Below are 22,143 nucleotides of genomic sequence, written 5' to 3' on the forward strand. Positions count from 1 at the left end.
TGTCTAGATCTAGCCCCATCTCGGTGCGATCTTAGTTGCTAATCTATACTGTAGAAATTGGATTCTGGTTTTATGTGAGGGGAAATAATTATTGGTTGATTCCCCTTTACCCATGATCTGTTATCAACCTTTACTCATGCTCTGTTCTGCTCTTTGCTGGTCAAAAATGAGTTACTGCTACTATAAATGCCACATGTTGCTGGATGCGATCACAACCACGCTGAACCTTGGCAAACGCATTGGTTTAAAAAATGCAACTGGACATGGTTTCCATTTCTTCCATGACTGCTCTTTCAGCTGGTCAGTACATGCACCGATTTTGTCCAGTCATAGTACGTGTATATATAATGTGATGATGTGAACCTGTAGTTGTGCTAGAACATAGGTAAGATAATTCCGCTTGGTTCATCTAATGATCTTTAGTATTGTTAAAGTCATGCCATTGTTAACAAGTATTTTTGAAGTCTACAACATAGTATATCAAGTTGCAATTAGAGATTTATATTAGAAATTGAATCCATTTTGCAGTAGCAGTGGCACTGAATATCTCTATATTGTTGCTTCTTTTCAGGATCCAAAACGAAGGCAAGTGAAAGTGCTAGTCAAGGTGTACCTCTCGGTGTGTCAGTATCATCTTCAACACCTTCAGTAGAGAGGATTTCTGTGCCAAGCGAAGAATGCAGTGTCATTGGTGACAGTGGCACACAGACACAAGTGCATGATCATGTAACACCAATTCCAGAAGAAGTTGTTGAAGATGATCCAGAACCTCAGGTGGCGGGAAAGAGGCGCAAGAAGTTGACATCTTTGGTCTGGAACTACTTTACCAAGAAGACAGTGATAGTAGAGGTGGATGGGAAGAAGTATGAGCAGGTTTGGGGGCATTGCAGCTTTCCAAATTGCAAGACCAAATATAGAGCTGAGAGCAACCATGGTACAACTGGATTTAAGAACCATTTGAAATCAGCACATAGTATAGTAAATGGGCAGCAACAACTCAAAGTAGAAAAGGATCATGGAAACGACATCACTGTTGTTGAGCCTTATAGGTATGATCAGGAAGCTAGTGTCAAGAAATTGTATTTAGCAATAATCATGCATGAGTACCCTTTCAATATAGTTGAGCATGATTACTTTGCTGAGTTTATTAAATCATTGCGCCCTAACTTTCCAATCAAGTCTCGTGTCACTGTTAGGAAAGAAATAATGGACATATATTTGCAAGAAAAGGATAAGTTGTATGCACATTTTAAAAATGTTCATTGCCGCTTTAGTGCAACCATGGACATGTGGACATCTTGTCAGAACAAATCATACATGTGTGTCACCTTTCATTGGATAAATGATGATTGGCATATTCAGAAGAGAATTGCTGGTTTCTTTCATGTAAAAGGACGGCATACTGGTAAAAAGTTGGCACAGACATTCTCTGAAGTTATGGTCAATTGGTACATTGAGAAGAAATTGTTTGACTTAACTTTGGACAATGCTAGTTCAAATGAAGTGGCAGTCAATGATATAATTACTGATCTCAAGGAAGTTCATGCTTCTTTAGTTTGTGACGGTATATTTTTTCATGTGAGATGTGCCTATCATGTGCTGAATTTGGTTGCTGATATTCTATGACCTTACTGAACTTCTCTCTGGTACTTCATATCCAACTGCAAACTTGTTTTATAAAGGTTTCTGTGACATAAAAGAATTGCTTGATACATGGAAAGTTAGTGGAGATGTCACTATTAGTACAATGGCAAATGCTATGAGTACAAAGTTTGAGAAATATTAGGGCAAGTCCAATATTTCTCTTGCAGTGGCGTGCTTTCTTGATCCTAGGTACAAGAAAAAGCTTATAGAATTCTACATGAGAAAGTTCTATGGTCATTTGTACCAAGTTCATCTTGAAGAGTTTGTTAGTGTTATAAGAAAATTGTATCAATTTTATGCTAGTTCTGCACCTGCATCTACAAAAGCAAAGAGTAAGGAACCAGCACATGTGTTCAGGGGAAATAAAAATGTAGACCTCGAAATGTTCTTATATGATGATGTTGGCCCTAATGGAGATGGCTCAAATGAGTTGGAGAAGTACATGGCAGAACCACTTTTGAAGCTGAGTCGGTTTGATGTTTTAGGATGGTGGAAGAACAAAACAGAAGATTATCCTATTCTTTCACAAATTGCTCGTGATGTGATGGCCATACAAGTGTCAACCGTTGCTTCAGAGTCTGCTTTTAGTGCTGGTGGTCGTGTCATTGATCCATATCGCAGTCGTCTTGATCCTGAGATGGTACAAGCATTGATCTGCACCAAAGATTGGATAGCTGCATCAAGAAAAGGTGATAATTTAAATAGTTTGTCATTTACAATTGTGTAATAATTGGTACAAGCATTAATCCTTTATGATATTTGTTCTGTCTGAAATGTTACTAGTAAATATGTGGTCATAGTATTTTGCAATGTTAAGTTTGTATCATGATCCTTTGCTTAGTTGCTTATGGCTGCCATCCTATCACTCATGATGTTGCTGAGAATTACTTATGGCTGCCATCAGGTTAAATATTTAGCATGATGTGCATAGAAGTGTTATACAGGCATATACAGGCATGATGTGCATAGAAGTGTTATACAGGCATATACAGGCATGATGTGCATAGAAGTGTTATACAGGCATATACAGGCAGAAAAAGCTGAATATGCAGTAAACCATAACTGAAGCAGGTTTCTGTTCATATCAGAAAAAAATTTCACCCATAAATTAACTGGGAGATAACCTAGCAATACAGTCATCTGATTTGTACCGTGGCACTTCAGATTAACTGGGAGATAACCTATCATTCTTAAGACATTAACTCCCAGTGCTTTCTCTATAGAGCATTCTCAATGTAGTTCTGTTCTGAAAGGAAGTCCCAGTTCATTTGTTCATCATTCATGTTATGGTTTCATATATTTGCTCTTTATTTACCATTAGCTGAGTACTCTTGATTATCATGCCTGTATAACTGTGAGTCACCAAAGAGATGTCAACTTGTCAAGATCTTTTCATGCAGATCTTAGGATAGACTGGGTAACAAATAATAATACAGGTCTTTCTTTGATTTTGTAGATTCCAAGAATGTCCCATCACTTACGAGTGATCTTGAGGATCTAGATGCCAATTATAATGTATCGATGCATGAGGATGAGGTATGCATGTGCTGCAACTATGAAACTCAAATAATGCTATATGCCTTGCTATATACATATATGCTGCCTTCCTGTAGAAAATACCTTGAAATATGTATTAAGATAGTACAACAGTACAAGTGTTTCTTCATGTATAACCATAAATTTCTATCTAAATTATTTCCTTTTCGTGCATTGCAAAATTGTAGGAGGAGGAAGAAGAAGCAAGTGATCCAGACATGATGCATGATGAGGATGAGCTTTAGGCCCATAGTGAAGCCGTGAGGAATAATGTTTGTCTTGCCATTTGTGGACATGATTCTACTCTTTTGTGTTCTCGTGGTTATGTATTACTAGTGTGTTGAATTATTGATCTCTCAACAGTTGCAAAATCTGCTCTTTTATGTTTCGGTGTTCCCGATATAAATTATCGGTTTCCGACCGTTACCGGCATATTTCCGTTCGGATTAGTTCGTTTTCGAACAACCGGAAGTGTCCCGTTCGTTTTCATTTCCGGCTTTCCCGTTTTCGTTCCCGTTCGAGTGAGAAACTGTGAAAGTGAAAATGATTAGAGGCTTTTTCCGACCGTTCCCGTTCGTTTTCATCCCTACCGGTGATGAGCAGATTGAGGACCGGAGCATGCAGTTCATCTGGAAGCGGTATGCATGAATTAATGTTCCGATCCCATAATCGGAAGATCCAACCAGTATACGGAAACTTTGGTGACGAGCAGAGCGTGAAGATCATACGGAAGTATTGTGCTCAAAGATGATTGGAGGCTGCAGTGTGAAGGACGTATGGTCCGGTCTAAAACCGGATGGAGGAGAATGAAGTTGCAGAGACGATGTCAGCTAGTATTTCATCTGACCTCCGATCGTAGTACTGATTGGATGCTCCGGTCACCCTAGACCAATTGCTGTTAGAAATAGTTGGTGAGCGCCGCTGCCAGCTTGACAAAGTTGCTGTGACGCGCCATAAAATCATCTCTAACTATATTTCTTTCATTTCGTTCTCTTTCTGATTTTTTTTCTTATTCTCATTCACTTTATTTTTTTTCATCTTCAATAACTTTTATTTGAATGGAATGACATTAGAATCCTCTCGTGATGAAAACTGTAAAAGAAAATTATTAGCGTGTTAAAGAGAACAAAAATTTCTTCATAAAAAGATTTTAAATCTGACGAGAAAACATTAGAGATGATCTAACGGTATACTGTCTTCTCGGCCCCAATCGGAATTATACTAGTTGACATCGATCTCCCTGGCTGGCCCTAGTCGTCGAAATCCAATGCCCGGGCCCTTTTCCTCCTCGCAGCATTCTCAAGCACACTGATATCGCTGTCTCTGTTCCGCTGAGCCAGCAGTCGGGGGTTGCAGCGAGGCTTGACATCGACAGACTCCTGCGAGGCGAGGACAATACATTGGTGGTGTGCTGGCGCTGCATGCGGCGAGGCCTGGCGTCCGCAGCCTCCTGCAGCACGAGGAAAACTGGTGGTGGACTGGCGCTGCTGCGAGGCGTGGAGTCCACGGCTTGAGGAGAACCTTCGTACTTCTGGAGGGCTTCCAACGCGGCAAACGATTTCATCGTGTGGAACGAGAATAGGGCCGAGCGAGCTGGGGAGGGACGACCACCATGTCAGCGTCGAGGTACGCGCCGACGGTGCCGACTGCTGGGAGGGAGCTAGGCCTGTATGGAAGTGAGCAGCTAGTGAGACGAGAGAGGGGAGCTGGGGGGACAGTACAATGTTAGTACCTGAGCCGGCGCTTGGTGGTCCTCCGTCACTACCACTGCCAGAATTTAGTCGCTAGCAACAGGGTGATGATAACTCAATAACACATTAGCACGGGACTTTCCTATCATTTTGGGGCCATACGACATGATAGAGGTGGAGCGATAGATGTGCCCCGTTCTTAGATTTGCCCAGAGCAAGTAAACTTAGTGAACACATGAAAAAATAGATTAATATAAAGGCCGGGGGCATACCTCTTGCGAATGAAATTCTATAGGGCTGAATTCTTAATTAGATCCGCTCTTCTAGTATAACATATGTCTTCCTTTTTCTCTTCCGCATCCACTAACCGTTAGACAAAAAGTACGATATAGAATCAAAGTCTCATGAAAATCTTTCTGTGAAGGATTCTATAGAATTTCGTTCCTCTTGCCCGTGCTTAGGAACAACCCAACCATGAAGACGATCAAGGAGAGTGATGTACAACTTGTGTGGAACATGGCCGTAGATATATGAGAAGCGAACTCCCATTTAAACAATCTTGAAATTTAAACAACAGGCCTCAAAAGCACTCTCTAGACTGCATGCATGGCCGTAGATATATGAGAAGCGAACTCCCTAGTTTAAACATTCTTGAAATTTAAACAGCAGGCCTCAAAAGTACCGTCTAGACTCCATAGTCATCTTTAAAAAGACAAAAGTATGTCTAATTTTTATGGGAGTGTCTATTTTTTGGACTTTTTTTTTGTTAAGCGTATATGTCACATTTTTCACCCACTTTTGATCAATCTAGTCAAACAACACGTAGGTACATACAAATTAAATCAATGGACAGTGACCGCTCTTAAAGAAAAAAGAATCAATCAAGTAGCTTATAAGTAGCAAAATTGTTTCTTTATAGCTCAAAAAGAGTCTAAATTACAAGTTAAACATCAGCCGGTACAGAAGAAATCAAAGGATCAGAACGGAACGGCTGCCATTTTAGCACTGCATGCCTTGTTGGCCTGATCTTGACCATGATTGCCTGATTGGTGGTGTATATGGGTTGCTCGATCGGAAACGGTGGAACTCCATGCACATGCACCTATTTGATATGTGCATGCCCCGTCGATCCACACCAAGTACTCCCATGTGGTAACTAAAAGTTAGGACTCTCAATAGAGCCGATCAGTGAAGATGATATCCATAGCATAATCGGTCTGCGTACATTCTTCTCAAGCAGAGGTATAACCCGGCCATTACATTACATAATTGCTAAGGATGGACGCCTTTCAGTTCTCGGTTCCCTGCTGTAGTAAATCATCAACGCTTTTGGCAGCAGGTGCACTTCTCCTGCTCATGCTTCAGAGTCTGCAGACACGAAACTAGATATCAATTTGCATTTGTGGATTAATGGAGTTCTATTCGATGCAGTTTTACACAAGTGCAAGCTAGCCACCGCTTAATACAAATATACTTGATTTTCTCAAGTTCTACACACGGTATACGTATGTGCTCCATATACATTTAACCGTTACTTTTTCTAATAAATATATATTACCAAAAAAATAACGAATTATATAGCAAAGAAGTATTTCCGATGATGGATCATGGATCTAGCTAGCTAGCTAGCGTTATTTCTCATACGCAGAACACAAATGCACTTTAGTGTATACTAGTGCTGGTCAAAGTTTTGAAAGATTGGCTCCACGCATCAGCATAAATTTTGGTCCGATCCCGAGATAGTACTGTATATGAAACGTTGATATCAGTTAAAACTATGCATACCTGCAGTTCGCTCTGCAGGCCCTTGATGTGCTCAACTGCAAGGTCCAACATGTCCGCCGTGCTCGTTTGCTGTTGCATCCATGTATGCATGTAAACAACATCCTTCCGTCAGATCTTATTAGTTGCCTCATGCATGCAGTGCTAACAGTGAGGTCGTCGTTACTTATATTATTACCTTGTCCATGTTGGGCACGAGCTCTTGCAGCTTCCTGAGCTTCTCACTGATCCTCGTCCTCCGTTCCTGCACAGACATGTCACAGCAGGAATCTCAGTTCATGCGTGCGTAGGTATGTATCGATCGGGATATCATGTTCGTGTCCGCGCATATGTACACGAACGCACCCTCTCGGCGATGCTCCTTGGGTGCGTGGCGCACCCGCGCTTGGCGCGCACTTTGAACGGCACCTGGTCTTGCTGCAGCTGCATGTACCTGTCCATGCCCGCCATCTCCAGCGCCGAACCCGCTATAGCGCCGCCGAACTGCACGCATGCACGCAGAGAAACAGAAGAACAGGACGCTGAGTTTATTACTATACTCGTCCAATCAGCTGTGTACAAATTTGCAGCTAATATGTCGGCGTTCCCTGGCCAGACAGAAGCAATGTGCATGCATGGGTGTTGGCTGATTAGTCATCGCGTACCTGAGAGTCGTAGGCGCCGAGGGTGGCAATGATGTCCCTGGACTCCTCCCACGGCCCGACGATGGAGAACCCGCCGGAGAAGGACCGCGACGCGGCGCCGCTGCTCTCGCCGGAGCTGCGGCCCGCGCGGTCGCCGATCAGGTGGCCGCCGGGCTGGAACGCGCCGTCCTCGGAGATCTGAGAGAGGTGGCCAGCGGCGCCCTGCTGCGGCCGAGTGAAGTTCATCTGAGACGGCTTCATCTTCCTAACGCCGCTGCTGGTGTTGGACGTTGTAGGATGATGGTGAGCTTCGGCGCCACTGCCTCCGGCTTTTGAGCTCGGATACCCTGCTTAGTTTATCCCAACCAACCGCATATAAAAACGTCAAATTGCCGAAATGGTTAATGAGCTGAATCAGTAGTGGTTAATAAAACCGACTGGCAGCAACTAGAGCATAGTAAAACATCATGCCATTAGGAATCTAAGATGATAGTATAATATCATACATGCTAAGAAGTAAGAACCTCCTTTGTGTTTCGACATAGTATACACATCATGCATCAAGAAAGCACATGGTATGAATTTGAAATTCCAAACTTGTGCAAATAGCAATGTAAATGATTTATTTCTTATGCAGCTACTACTCCATGGTTCTCTACCGATGATGAAGGAATCTTTTTCTCCTCAGAATGCACAGCGAGACCAGAGCAACAAAGTCGCCGGCCAATCAGCAGCTCGCAACGTCCGGCGTGGACACAAAACGCAAACGCATTTTCAAGTTGCGTTGCATCTAGGTTACTAAATATAGCAAAACGTCCGTGACGTCACCGCGGGGCCGTTAGCTGAACCTGGACAAGAGGCAGCGCCGGGCCCACCGCAGCCAAGTGGGCGTGCCATGTGGTCCCGCCTTGGATTAAATGCCAGTGGCGTGTGCATTAAATCAACGCGATCGTGGCTAGGGTTCCTGAAGGCGCCAGTCAGGATCCATTTATTACTGCACCCCATACTACTAGTAGTAATTCACAACTGCCCAATCTAGACCAGAATCTAGCAGACTGTTCAGCCCGCCTCGTCGAGAAATACCTGCCATGTGGGCCCCGCTCGGGATAACGCTGGCCGTTCTGGATGAACTCTTGCATTGGCCTTTATAAGCTTGGCTCTCTTTCCATTATGCGTTGCTAGCTTTGGCAGATAACTTTCTGCCTTCACCGGCCATTTGTCTTTATAGAGAACAAGTTCTATGTGCATGTATAGTCCTAAGATCTTGGTATCAACCATTCTCCAGAATTTGCGCAGTCTTCAAGTGGTTGCATTTTTCTTTTCTTTTTTGCGTAAAGTCATAGCTTTAGTTTGAAGAACCATGAGAGGAAAACATAAGGGTTTTTTTTTCTACCTTTGTTTTCCAAGTGAACTTTAGACCAGCAAATTAACCAATAATGTAAGCTAATTTTAATTTGAATACGTACATATTATTTTGAGGATGAAATTGTGGATGGTTGGTGGTAGAATGGTGGTTTTTTTTATCCGCCTAAACTCAAGAAAGAAGACATTAACAAATGAGTTAACATCAACTACTCATGCTCCTCCAGCAGCATGTATTCAAATTTAAGGTTTCCATATAAAGTATTCTAGTTAAGGATGTATATTGTAACAGTTTCTCATTATGCTATATATGTATAGATAGCTCAGTTGCACCTATATTTAATGAATATGACCGTATAGGCATATTACTTTAAGGAAAATCACGATAGGTTGGTGGGACCTACAAGTTATATATACCTTTGACTTTGCACAAATTCAGCAAATGGATGGATTTCTTATCCTCCGCTGAAGAAAGAATTAAAGCTAATGAACAAAAGAAGGGTTAATTAACCTCATTCTCCTCTCCACTAGTATGTATCCAGAAGATTATATATTGTTTCCATGTATAGTATCGCTAATGAAGGATAGACTGGCATGCATAATGACTTGGATGAGATTAATGAATGGATCAAATTAAAGGTAACGGTGTACAACACATCAGCATAGGATGCAAGTGGAAACAAAAAGTAAATAATATTGCCAAGTAGGATTAGAAAATGAGACAAACTACAGACATATGAATACAAAAGTACATGTAAAAAGAATAAACGCTAGCATTGTTTTCAAAATCTCAGACCCCACATTTCGCTATCGATGAACACTCTAATAGGGAAAACCGCTCCAATGTAGCCCTTAGTTTTCTATCCATCCAACCTAGTTTGCAACAAAGGTATACATTGAAAACATACCATTGATATAAGATAGAAGAAAAAAACTTGATTTTTTTTTCACATTTTCCATAGGTTGCGAAATCATAACATTGATATCCATTGAGATTTGATGCAAAAATTGGTTCTATTTTTTCATGGGGCAGGGATGCGTAATTTTATGCTGGATAGAGTAAATCCCCCGTAGTTAACTTTCATATGCTGTGGTCCGAATATATAAGGTATCCTAATTGCAGAGACATGATGAGTTGAAACTGTAAATAAAGATGCACGCTGCAGCTTGCAGAGGCAGCAAAAAGCAGCGCATGTGTTTATGCATACCGGCTTGTCCACAACTAGCAAAAAAATAATTGTAGCTGCTCCTACTCTATAGTTCTAACCAAAACCGGCAGGAAAAGTTGCTGAGTGCACGACATGCTAGCTGGATTTCCTTTGCGGGCGCCTGCCTAATCAAAGCAAAACGGCGCTGCCTGCTGCTTCATATTCCGCAGGCTAGGGAAAATGCGCAAAGATATCCCTCGAAAAAGTTCGGTGGACATTGCCATTAGCCATTAGCCATTCTTGGTTCTTTTCCTTGAAGAAACAGGATTCATGCATGGCGGAAATCTATGGCTCCCCTTTTACTATGGTGAGAAAAGATAGGCAGTTGGAACTTGGAATTAAGCCGATCGAAATTCGAAAGCATGGCTCACCGTTGTCCACCATGAGGTTGGAGAAGAACCCGGCCGGCGAGCTGCTGTGCCGGGCCAACATATCCATCGACCCGTCCTGCTGCTCCACCTCGCCACCGCCGAGCTGACGGTAGTCATCGTGCGCGTGCCCGTGCCCGCGCCCCAGCGAGATGTCAGCTCTGCCGTACCGCAGGCCAGCCCTATCTCCCGCTCGCTCGCCGTGCCGCTGCTGCTGCCCCCCTGACGAGGAGGAAGAGGAGGGCTCCCTGCCGCCTCCGGCCGGCAAGAACCGCCTCATGCCGACCACCCCCTAGCTCTTCGTCTCTCCGGTGCACGTACGGCGCCGGAATCGGATTGACGCGGGCTCGTGAAAAGGGACGGCCGTGTTGGGCGCGGGACGAAGGGCGAGGGGAGGAGGAGCACGCGGTGGTCCGGACGTGAGTTTTGGCCTGGTGCGCGCGTGTGTTTGCGCGTAAAACTACGGCAAATGGGTGGGGTTGGGTGGCGTGGTGCAAGTGGGAGCGGTGTGGTGGTGATGACCTGATGGCCTTAAAAGAGCGGGGAGGAGCGTGGAGGGGCAGGGCCCGTGATTGGTTCTCGGGGCGAGTGGCGCCGCGGGGACCGCCCGGCTGGACTCTAGGAAAGGTGTTGCCGCGCTGCAAGTGGAAAGACCGGAGCATCGCCTCGGGTCTCAGCTCTCGCAGGATAGCTCAAAGAGGGAACAAAGGTGTGCCTGCATGACTGCCGACCCCGCCAAGTGGATAGAAATGTTTGCCTTTAATTTCCCAGAGGCTGATAAGTGATAATCGATGATCAGGTTCAATTGCAGCGGTTTAAGGGCCTGTATCGCAAGCACCCTAGGGTTGCGGTTTGAGAAAATGTAGGCTGATGGTGATCAGCGGCCAATGCTTGGTGGCTTAATTAGTTTCACAGTAATTTTTCTTTGTGTTTCAGCCATTCAAAATCGGTGTATCAGTCCCCAAACTATATTGTTAGTTAACATTTTACACTACATCTTAGTTCAGTTGTCAATCCCCACTCCTGCAAACCCCCCTCTCACCCTCACTCTCCTGGATATCGACATCTATACTCCATGTTCACCACCAATGTCTCCATCCTCCGCTAGCAACAATACATTTGGCACCAATACTCCATGTTCACCACCAACATCTCCGTCCTCTGCTACCAGTAATACATTTGACACCAACACTCCATGTTCACCAACCATAGGCACCTTTAGGGCCACCCTCTGTGCTCACATCCGCAGGTATCTCCACCCTCTGCCCTTGCTTCATGCACCGCCGTAACATCTATTACCGCTCTAACCACATCATGGGATCAACCAAGTCCATTCACCAGCATCCAGATCTCCTTACCTGATGCTAGGACCGCCACTCAGTCAATATTGTTGTCCCTGCTCAGTTGCAACCAATCAATTCGCTCGTTCGCTAGTGTTGTTACCCAGCTTAGTTACCTCTATTTGGCCACTGCTCCCATCTCATTTGAACCATCATATCAATGCTAGGGATGGGCATGGATACCCATGGTCCATGTCCTCCCTATTCACTGCCCCCACATGTGGAAGATGGAGTTGCAATAGGGTGATATTGCACTTAACCTTTTGGATCACATTTTCTCTCTCGAAACCTTATAAGACACTTTGACGCCTCTTTGAGCTCACTTAGCATTGTAAGGCACCAACCATGCTGGAACATTGTACATGCCCTAACTGATCAAATTGAATAAGGCTATGTGTACTTGTGCCAAAAATCGTGTTTGGTGGATTCGTCTACACTACTACAAACACACTTCCTTGGCCCTCTATTATTGCTGGGTTTTTTACATGAACTAGCAGTAAATTGGATCCGCTCGCCACATCTAAGTCCCCTAGCCACCCCTCTCTCCCTTGGTCTCTCCTCATTTCTCCTCCAACACTGATCCTCCTCCATCGTTCTCGCCCGTCCAGCCTCCACCCCTTCACCTCCTCTGGTCCCCCCCCCCCTCCGGTGAGCTCGCTGGCGGCGAGAGGGAGTGTGAACACCCTCTCTCTCTCTCTCTCTCTCTCTCTCTCTCTCTCTCTCTCTCTCTCTCTCTCTCTCTCTCTCTCCATGGAGGTAGCCCAATGGTCGGCGAGGAGCTCCATGGAGGAATCATGGTGGCAGTGGAGATCCACAATCTCATGCGAGATCTATGTCAAGCTCCTCCTTGATGTGTGGGATTCCTTGGGATCCAATCACATGGCGACCGCAGGATCTAAGACGAGCCCCGTAGCAAGGGCAGGGGCGGGTGAAGGGATCGATGGCGTCCTAAGAAGGGAGGGGGTGAATTAGGACACTTAGAAATATTTTAGCTCCAACAACAACACAAGATAGACCTATATCAATTTCTATCTAGATGTGCTCTACGTTTATCTAGTGTGTCTACTCTAACGATCAAAGCATTTGCAACCTATTTAAGAAGGTAAATTGCAATAATGTAAATGTGAAAACGTAAATAAGGTAGAGAGAGTAAAGTCGACACAAGGATTTTTTTCCCGTGATATTGATGGCATGAATGCCACCCATAGTCTATGTTGGAGCTCTACAAAGGATATGCTCTCGGTCGGCACCCGATCACGTCTCTTGAGCCACCAAGTCACAAAGACAAGGTCTCCACCCGAATGAGTCACTAAGGCAAGGTCTCACCACTAGCCTCTCTTCAGGTTCCTTGTCGTCATGATCACTTCGGAACTTGAGTCACTAAGGCAAGGGTCTTCGTGTTCTTGCACAATCGCCTTGCCGCCGCTCCACACCAAGTCGGAGAATCAACAAGCTTACCAGCGAGTCACCAAGACTCCAAGATACCGGCGTATCACTTGGTATAAGGTTGGATCACTCCTTGATTCACTCTCTAGACAGCAATCACCTAGCAACACTCTCTCTAGGCCTATAAGCAATAATCACTCATTAATCTTGTGCTTAATCGCTTTGAATAATTACGTTAAGCACTTTGGTGGCTTGGATGTCTTCTCTGGTGTACATAAATTTTTCTGGACTCCAGCAGCATGCTACAGCTTCAAATGACTGAGTGAAGGGGTATTTATAGCCTCAAACCGGCGCAGCAGTCGTTAATCTAATAGCTCAGAAAAGTTGTTAACACCGGATGATCCAATGAAAACAATAGTACTAACATCGGATAATCCGGTGAGTACACTCTCACGAACTAGCTGTTGGAACCTCACTCAAGCCTCTGTGAATATCGGACAATCCGGTGTATACTTCATCTTCATCACCGGATTATCAAGTGAGTTATCCTGAACTATCCGAGCCTTTCCTTATTCTATGTGTAAATTGCTCCGGTTTATACATTCGGTGCACATCACTTCATCATCGGACTATCCGGTAAGTTAACTTCAGCCAACCGAGCCAATGCAACCCTCTCTGGAAATAATTCTCCGGTGTGCAGGCCTTCATCATTGACCATTCGATGCGTCGATCTTCATTCTGCCTCTTTGCACTGTTCACTGTCCGATGTGCGCAACACATTGATCATCGGATCATCCAGTGCTTTGATCTTCAACTTCAATTGTTGCAACCTTCTCTGAACAAAATACTCTAGTGTGTATCTTCTCTGATCACCGAACTTTCCGGTGAGGTCTTCAGGCCTCTCTCCCCTTTGTCAAATATGCTCTGATGAATTTAACACCTAGAGCACTGGACAATCCAGTGATACAAATCTTCCTGAAATTTTTTTAATTCAGTCCAACTTTATCCCGGCTGCAGTGACTTTTTCATGTATTGCATCCATAAGACCTACTAACATATATTCTTAATAAATATGTTAGTCACATTGACTATGCTGTCATTAATCACTAAAATCACAATTATATCCTAATATGATCATTTTCGCTATAATAGGCCTCCTTGTCCAGCTTGACAATGGAGATGATGGTGGAGCGGATAGTGGGTTGTGATGGTGGAGCGTAGGCTAGGGCACATGCGGTGACAGTGTTGTCGAGGGCGTAACGAGGCAGACAAGAGGGTCGGGGTTCGGTTGATCGACATGGAGGGTGCAGGTTTAGGTCATCGGATCCTGCTTCGCCTGGGTGGATGCTGAGGTCGGTGACGACGAGTGCTGATGGCGCCTTTTTATGTTTGGGAAATGCTATTACAGCTAATTCTAAAATCGGCAGTGACAACGTCGATTGCCCATTATCAGTCCCAAAATTGATGGTAATAGTATTTTTAAACCGACGGTAATGATCATTTTCTATACTAGTGCTAGTGTTGTCCGGTTCCGCTTAACCATATTGGTCCATGAGTCAAATGCTTGATTTTCGCTAAGTAAGGTTGCTACCTTTGTTTTCAAGAAAAGGGAAGCAGTGTTCAATGGCTCTATGGAGCGCTTATCGTTGCTGTTCGATCGACTTGCATCGTTTTGCGGGCTCCATCTTCTGGGACTTAACAAGTTCGAACTAAAACTTCATCGTACGCACTGTCTTCGATCGCGATACCTAGTCGGCACGTCCAGATCGAATCAAGTCAGATGCACTGTAAAACAAATAGAGAAAATGAAGTATTTGTTTTCCCAGGATCCAGTTGCAGTCGCATCATCCATGCATGAGCGCGCGCGCATGCGTTGATCCCCGGCCAGGCGGCAGGTGCATGCACCTAGCTCGGAGCCAGCGCCCACAAGGCCACAACGGGTTTAGTTTATCGCCAAGTTGCCGCGATACTTTTATCCCCTCAATCCTCATGACGTGGGACGTTCCAAACCACAAACGTTTCGGCGGAACCAACGGGACCGGCCGCGCGACGAAAACGCCCCGCGCGCGCTGCAGCTTGACCTGCCGATCGAGCTAGCGCCGCCGCCGACGGTGTGTGCTTCGGAGGCACGTAGGCTTCCTGTGCCGGCGGGTGGGCGGCGGACGCGCGGGGTTCGATCGGGTCGTTATCGGCGTGGGAGCGCATGCCACCGGTCGACGTCGAAGGCGGTTCTCTCGCACACGTTACACCGAATATGTGTTTTGCACACCATCGGAGATTGCACCACAGATAAAGAACATATTCAGTATATCGTGTATCGAATATGATATTGTAGCCTATATTCGGTATATATGGATTATAGTTTTTTGGTGTACGATGTACCGAAAATTAATTTTTAGTAAATGATACGTCGGATACTGATACTAAATTTGTAAATACGATAATATATTATTTATTTTCAACAAATACACAGTTATGTTATATAATTTTAAATTTTTAGCCGGTTCCTGTGGTAAGTTATTGCGAGAGATCGATCGGCGTTGACGACGACTATGAGGTCGGACAGGAAAGGGCAGCTGAGGGCCACCGTATAAAAAACGGCCTGCGCAATCACGTCTTCGTCATCCGACCTTAAAAATGCCGAAAACCTGAAAAGTTGCGTTCGCGAGGGACGAAGAAATAATAATACTAGCGGACAGCATCGCTGGCGTGAGTGGCAAGCGTACTGCATGTATTTGATGCGGGTCGCTGTTGGTCAGTCGACAGTACATCGATCGTACTACTAGCTAGGCGTACTGTTCGGTGGCAGTACCAGTTGTCTGGTTCGCCAAGGATGCTGCTGGGGAAGAACAGAAGTTGAAGAGCACAGGGCAGGCGGGTCGCTGCGTGTTAGGTAGGAGCTAGCCTCGTGTTATGCTTCTGAGCTTCCATGTAGTTGCGTTCAGTGAGAGGCCTCCGTTATGAGTTGAGATTGATCTTGGCCCATCTTAATAGCCAGAAAGGCCGGCACTTCTGCTGCTTCTCTTCGTATGTTTCCTAATTGGCTCAAGCATAGACATTTAAGGCCCACCCGAACAGCAACGAGTGGCCTGCACATGGCCCAGTTAGTCCATCTCATAGCGGAGGTGCTACGAGAGGTGCATACCGAGACAAAACCGGTTTTTATTGCCACTTAGGATGAGTAGTGTGTTTATTTTGTAGCATTAATGTTTCGTTAAGCATCGATGCTTGCATCGGAGAGATGTGCTTTATATGGGTGCTTCGTGACGTGGCTCTATTCAGGCTGTTAGAGTATTGAGTAAGAGGGTGTCTTAGGACCTGTTTGGCAGAGCTTTTCCTGATTCAAATTCTCTAAAAAAATTGATTCTCTGAGAAAGTGATTCTGTGGCTGAAAGTGATTCTTAATGATTCTCTAGGATAAACTCTATAAATCAGGAGAATCAGCGTGGTCAGCTCCTCAGGAGAAGTTACTTTTTTCAGCTCCTCAGCTTCTAGTTCATTTCAGTGAATCAGGAGAAGTGATTCACTCAGGGAGCTAAAGCTAAATTCTGCCGTTTGGCAGAGCTCCTCCAGATTCAGCTCAGAAGCTGAATCTGGAGCTCTGCCAAACGGGCCATTAGCTAACTGGTTATACGAGGGATATGGTGACTGATGGAAGATATTTTCTAAATTTTGACCTATTGCATGACCAACGCGAGGCTTACACGACCAGTCTCCTTTCGATATACTGTGAATCGGAATGGGGACTAGAAGCTTGGTAATAAAGAGCTGCAGAAGTGCATGGTCCGGGAGTACTCCTTCCAGGGCCTGCCCAGGTAGACGCAGTGAGCCGGATCGTATGACCAACGCGAGGCTTACACGATCAGTCTCCTTTCGATATACTGTGAACTCACGATCAACTTTCGTTAGACGTTCATATCTAACATGTCTAATCATATTTATTGATTTTTACTTAATTGTTTTACTTCCCGAGACATATCATTCAGCGAACAAAGTCGTGACCAACGCAGATGAACAATACACCGTCTCGTAGCATTAAATGCTACAGAGTGGGATTTTACAAGCTGACTTGGCGCCGCGCGACAATTGAGACAAGATATGCAGAACAACTAGGCAAATGGATGAGTTATTAGGCGGGCTCATGGAAGGTTGGAACAGAACGAATTGGCATATAAGCTTGCGGCTCATGACGAGGGAACATGCAGGGCTACCGAGGTAAAGTAAAAGTGAAGGCATCCAAGAGAATAGGATGGACCCCATAATACCACCGACACAAGGTGCAGTGCACACACTCTGCGTGGTGATGACTTGATAAAAGAATATCTAATTAGGTATGGATCTATTGAAAATGGTCCACTTGTAAGTTCTCTTTCTTTTGTACATAAAAAAGAGGAGAAACTCATTTGTAACTAGTTCATAAACACTCATAATAAAATACACATGATATAGAGCTATTATCCTTCAGGAGGCCTAAACCTGAATAACCCTTGGTGTTCCTAAGTTCATCACATCGTAAACGTCATTCACATGCCTATTGACCGGTACACCCTAGAATTTATCTGGGATTAACCAACGACAGTTGGCGCGTCAGGTAGGGGACGTGTTTCTGCGTTTCGGTAGGTGTTGAAGATTAGATTGGGCTAACAATGGTCGGATCCACGGTAACTACTAAGTTCCGTTCTGAGGACTTCGGTCACTGCGGGGTATTTGTCATAGGATATGGCCAGATGAGCCTGGTGTGCTCCAGGTATGGGACGCCGAATCAGAGTCTAAAGTCTCTAAGGCTCAATGGGAAGTTTGTACGATAGTTCATGAAATGGGAGGCAGTAGAGGCTCCCATTTTCCATGTGTCGGCGATGATCCGCAAGCCATGCGGCCAGAGGGGTACTAGATCGGCACCGGATAAGATCCCTAAATAGGTAAGATGGTACCCCAAAACTAATCGGGTGTGTGGCCTTTTGGGCAGGGTCATCTCGAGAACAGGAAAATGGTCTTTCACTCTTCAAGTTTCTAATAGAAAGAACAACCACTTCCGGTGGATACTAGGAAAGGGGACAATATTCCAGATCTCAATAGGTGACCCTTTCCTCTTCTGTACTGACCACTCCTCGACGAGACGAGGAGTCATTGCCCTATTTTGCAGCTACCCCCATAGGTCGTGGGCGGTACTGGTCGTCGAGTGGTGAGAGTTTCTGCGACCAGAGACAAACATGCATAGAACCACACATGTCGATAGGCCGTTCACGTTGAATGGATTGGGGGTTAGAGTGATTTCGACTCCACAAGCCAGCGACACCTTCAGGTACACATTTCAATTAAATTTTTAGGCCACCAAATAATGTTGGGGAGTATAAGAGCCTCTTATCTGGAATATGAGCGACATCTGCATGAGGGGTAGAACACCAACTAGCGATGAGTGACTCGCTATTGGCTATAAACCGAGTGCGAAGGGTTTCCTGTGCTTGGACCAGATGATGGCGACATACCTCTTCGAAGTGATAAAGCTAGAGTGACGCTTCATCGGTTTTGAAGTCAAGTACATCTCTCACAAGGACAACTTCCTAGCCGATGAGCTGACCCATCTAGCCTCTTCTTGCAAACTTTTCCCTTTAGAAGTCTTTGACGATGATGTGTCAGCTGAAAGGGTCACGTGACAGGACCACAAATACTCTTGGGTAGAGGGACACCTCTACCGCCAAAGGAGCAATAATTTTTTATTGAAATACATCACTCAGAAAGGGGGCACAATATTCCTCGACATCCTTAGGCACATGTGGTAGCCGTGCTCCGTACCGCACTCTGGTCGAGAAAGTGTTCCGATAAGGATTCTATTGACCCACGACTCTCCAAGATGCTTGCGAGCTGGTGAAACGGTGCAAGTCATGTCAGAATCATGGTTGACATACCAAACTACTGGCCTAAACATAGCAAACCATACCACTCTCTTGTCCTTCCACTGTCTTGGGACTCGTTATCGTGTGACTGTTCCCTAAAAGCCCCAAGCAGTTTTGAATTCCTGTTCATGACAGTCGACAAATTCACTAAAAGATCAAGGTCAAACCTGTCAGGAAATTTGCCACCACAACAACAATTAAGTTCACCTGAGTGGTGGTAGTACAATTTGACCATCCAAATTACATAATTACGAACAAACGGGACTTAATTAGCTAGTTAGAGAACGCGCGTTGGTCGCCTCGAATGACCAACTACTCGCGTGACGATAAGAACCGCGACAAGAGGACAATACAAACCTGAACGAAGAGTCCCACATACATGCTCAAAATTCGGGAAGCCCAATACCCACAGGGCCTTAGGTGCTACCGTGACCATAGGGTGCAGGAGTGGACATTGGTTGCAGACGACCTTAACCTCAGACGAGTCCAAGAATAGGGCATGTCGTAATAGGCTCTTCCGCAAGGGGAGGGGTCCTACAAAGTGGTTTGCATTTCCTGACCTGACACAGTCGACTTAGCCACAGAGGCCACCCACAAATTACACAAACTCGTGAAACACAAGTTCTATGTGTAAGACTGCTCGAAGACGAGCATGTTTTTCTATTTTGCAGGATATTCCGGATGAGCATGGAATATGGCTTGTAAGATTTTTCAAATTCAAAAACTAGACTTTGTTTTGCAGGATAACCTGAGTATGAATAGTCTCACCAAATTGTAAGTTTTTTATTCATAGGCTTGACCGCTTGGTCGACAGTTTTCTGGCCAACCAGACGGTCGGAGGCTAGAGCTTTTAGGATCTGTAGTTTGTTTTTATGTAGCATACAAGTTTTGTTCTACCCGATCGATCATATCGGTTGAGTGGGAGTCAAAATTGTTGTTCACGTAGTGTTGATGGTATGAGTGTCTGAGGGATGATGACCACGATGCCACAAGTCCTATATCAGGCCGGACAGCTCTCAGGGGCTATTTCTAAACAGTATATTCAGTACACAAAGGGACAAAAAAACATAGGGCAGTGATTCTAACCGAATAGACAAAAGATGGGAGCAGACTGTGGGCAGATACAAATCAGGGAGGTCATGGAGCTCCTATGTGGTCTTCAAGGATCCGCTAAATCCCTCAGAGATCGCTGGGATAAGATCAATATCCGAAAAGTGCTCGTGGACGCAGGCTAGGGTAAGACAGGCGCTGATGGTTCCAACATCTAGCAAGTGATTGCCCACCATCACGTGTAGCCTGTCGTCAAGGCCACTTGCCTCCTCGAAAAGCCACCAAAAACCAGTCGATCTGACCAGTCATGATATCTCCAGGAGTGGGGCGAATTGAACGTTGGTGGTCCACAACAGCGAGTTGAAGGGTGCAAAAGCATGGCTTAGGCGATAATAGAAATATACCCTCCATTGGTCATTGTCTCGGGTTATCCGCTCTAAGTCTATTCAAGCCACGAACAGCTCCTCCCGACAAGCTGGTCAAGGAAGCAAGTCGCAAGCCATGTAGGAGTCAGTTGATCTAGCCTCACTTGGCCAACCAAGGACTACACATGACTAAAGAGTGATAGGTCCGACGCACCTCTATGATCACTCTGCAAGATCTCTTACTTGACCGCAAACACAAGCTCGCACTTGGCCATAGCTTCTAGACTATGCTAGTCAACAAGGTCATCCGTCAACGTGGTCGGGGGCTCCGTGCGGGTAGGTGGATCGATCGATCCTACCGCACTCCATCTACATGCATGGTGGGGGGCTCAGAGCGAGGAGGAGGCTTGGTCAGCTCAAGGATTCTACGACCACAACATTGGCATAGTCTCATCAGAGAAGTTTAAAGTGTCATTTTGATATATCACAAAACCTAAGTTATAGTCCAGTCTTTACTCCTCGGTGACCTTCACCCAAAAGACAGACTCCACGTAATCCACCACCCCTCGGCACTCCTCCTGCAGCCTCTCCTCCACTTCTGGTCTGGTGACCACGACCCCCTCCCAAATGAGGTCGAGGTTGAAGTTGAGATCACGACTACGGTAGCACCGGAGAACGTACCCCGCCGTGTCCCTCACCACCCGCGCCACATCCTTTGCACCTGTCACCACCAGAATACCCGAGAGCTCGGAAAAATTCTCCAAGAGAATCTTAATAGCATAGACCTAGGCCTGGACTATGTGCTGGTCCTTCAGCTTGATATCCCCCAACTTGTGGCTCTCCCAGGGATCCTTCAACGCCTTAAAGGCCTCTTGGAGAATGCCGTGGTTGGTGAGCTCGTCCTCCTTAAACTAAGACTGCTTAGCGGTAAGTGTGGCCTTTTCTTGCTGTAGCTCACTATATTTCTGCTGAACCAGGAGCTTCACCTCCTTTTCTTTAGCCAGCTGCCTCTCCAGTTCGACACATCACTGGCCGCCTCTTCCTTGTCCTCAGTCAACTTGCGGACGGAGGTCAGGAAGCGGGCGACTAGGGAGAGTAGGTTAGAGGTTGGAAAGGACTCCACGACCGGCTCCGCATGCACATGAGCCATGACTAGCTCTCCCGATGTTGATGTTGTTACGGGTGGGGGAACCGGAACACCGTTCTGAGGCACCGATGGGGGAGTTATGACCGAGGCGGTAGGTGTGGTCGAGGAATTGCATCAACAACAGAATTACAAAATCAGGAAGCAAAAGGAAACTCGAAGTGGCTGTACCTAACCAGAGAACTTACCGTGGCAGCGGAGTGTTGGGGAACAGGTTGGCTATGCTATCGTAAAACAAAAATTTTCTATAATATTCACCCAAAAAACCATGCAAGTAAGAGATCATAGATCGTTACCACTTGACCTGCGATGTAGCGGAAGTATAGTTGGAGTAGACCGATCCAACATCATGTGCGTCAAACTCCTCGAACAGCTTCTCGATCAGGTCCATGACTAGCTCAACGTAGGTGATCATGCTCCTCGACCAACTCTGAGCAGTCGGTCGCGCTCCTTGAATAGTTCTGAGCAGGTGATCGTCTCTTTGACCAATTTCTTGACCAGCCACTGAGCAGATCTATCGCGTCCTCGACCAGCTCCTAGTGGTCACATCACGCTCCGTGATTAGTGCCGAGCAGCAGCGTTATTTAAATACTTTGTCGACCTACTTATCAAAGCGCACGTAAAGGTAGGTATGTTCTCCTACGTGTTGAAAGAAGTGCTTCAATCAATAGGTCCTTTCATTTGTAGATGATCATTTACCGAAAAAGATGTACATTCGAATGAAAAAGAGGGCCTGATCTAAATGCCAAG

General features: G+C 45.4%; 1 protein-coding gene and 1 long non-coding RNA gene across 3 annotated transcripts; one reads left to right on the forward strand and one right to left on the reverse strand.

Annotated features, from left to right (window-relative positions):
• Positions 1-3,093: 3,093 nt before the first annotated feature.
• On the forward strand, positions 3,094-3,563 carry LOC133920484 (uncharacterized). The gene is made up of 2 exons (XR_009910107.1): positions 3,094-3,180; positions 3,369-3,563. It is a non-coding gene; the product is annotated as an uncharacterized LOC133920484 (long non-coding RNA).
• Positions 3,564-5,733: 2,170 nt separating this feature from the next.
• Positions 5,734-10,743, reverse strand: LOC133921814 (transcription factor bHLH128-like). 2 transcript variants are annotated; one of them, XM_062366852.1, is made up of 6 exons: positions 10,218-10,743; positions 7,298-7,626; positions 6,999-7,136; positions 6,832-6,897; positions 6,657-6,725; positions 5,734-6,239 (listed from the first exon to the last, which is right to left on the reverse strand). In XM_062366852.1, exons 1-6 carry the CDS (start codon positions 10,492-10,494, stop codon positions 6,192-6,194), a joined length of 927 nt encoding a protein of 308 aa, XP_062222836.1. In that variant the 5' UTR covers positions 10,495-10,743; the 3' UTR covers positions 5,734-6,191. The 2 variants fall into 2 exon arrangements, with proteins under 2 accessions (XP_062222836.1, XP_062222838.1); XM_062366854.1 differs by having other exon boundaries at positions 7,298-7,623; positions 10,218-10,734.
• Positions 10,744-22,143: the final 11,400 nt, after the last annotated feature.

The sequence above is a fragment of the Phragmites australis genome, chromosome 6 (genome assembly GCF_958298935.1).
Source record: "Phragmites australis chromosome 6, lpPhrAust1.1, whole genome shotgun sequence".
NCBI classification, from domain to species: Eukaryota; Viridiplantae; Streptophyta; class Magnoliopsida; order Poales; family Poaceae; genus Phragmites; species Phragmites australis.

Bases quoted from the DNA above. Each gene is read 5' to 3' on its own strand.
- LOC133921814 (XM_062366852.1), bottom strand. From the start codon at position 10,494: ATGAGGCGGTTCTTGCCGGCCGGAGGCGGCAGGGAGCCCTCCTCTTCC. The intron at 7,627-10,217 runs GTGAGCCATGCT...GGATAAACTAAG, and splicing joins CAACCTCATGGTGGACAACG to CAGGGTATCCGAGCTCAAAA. The intron at 7,137-7,297 runs GTACGCGATGAC...GCATGCGTGCAG, and splicing joins TCGGCGCCTACGACTCTCAG to TTCGGCGGCGCTATAGCGGG.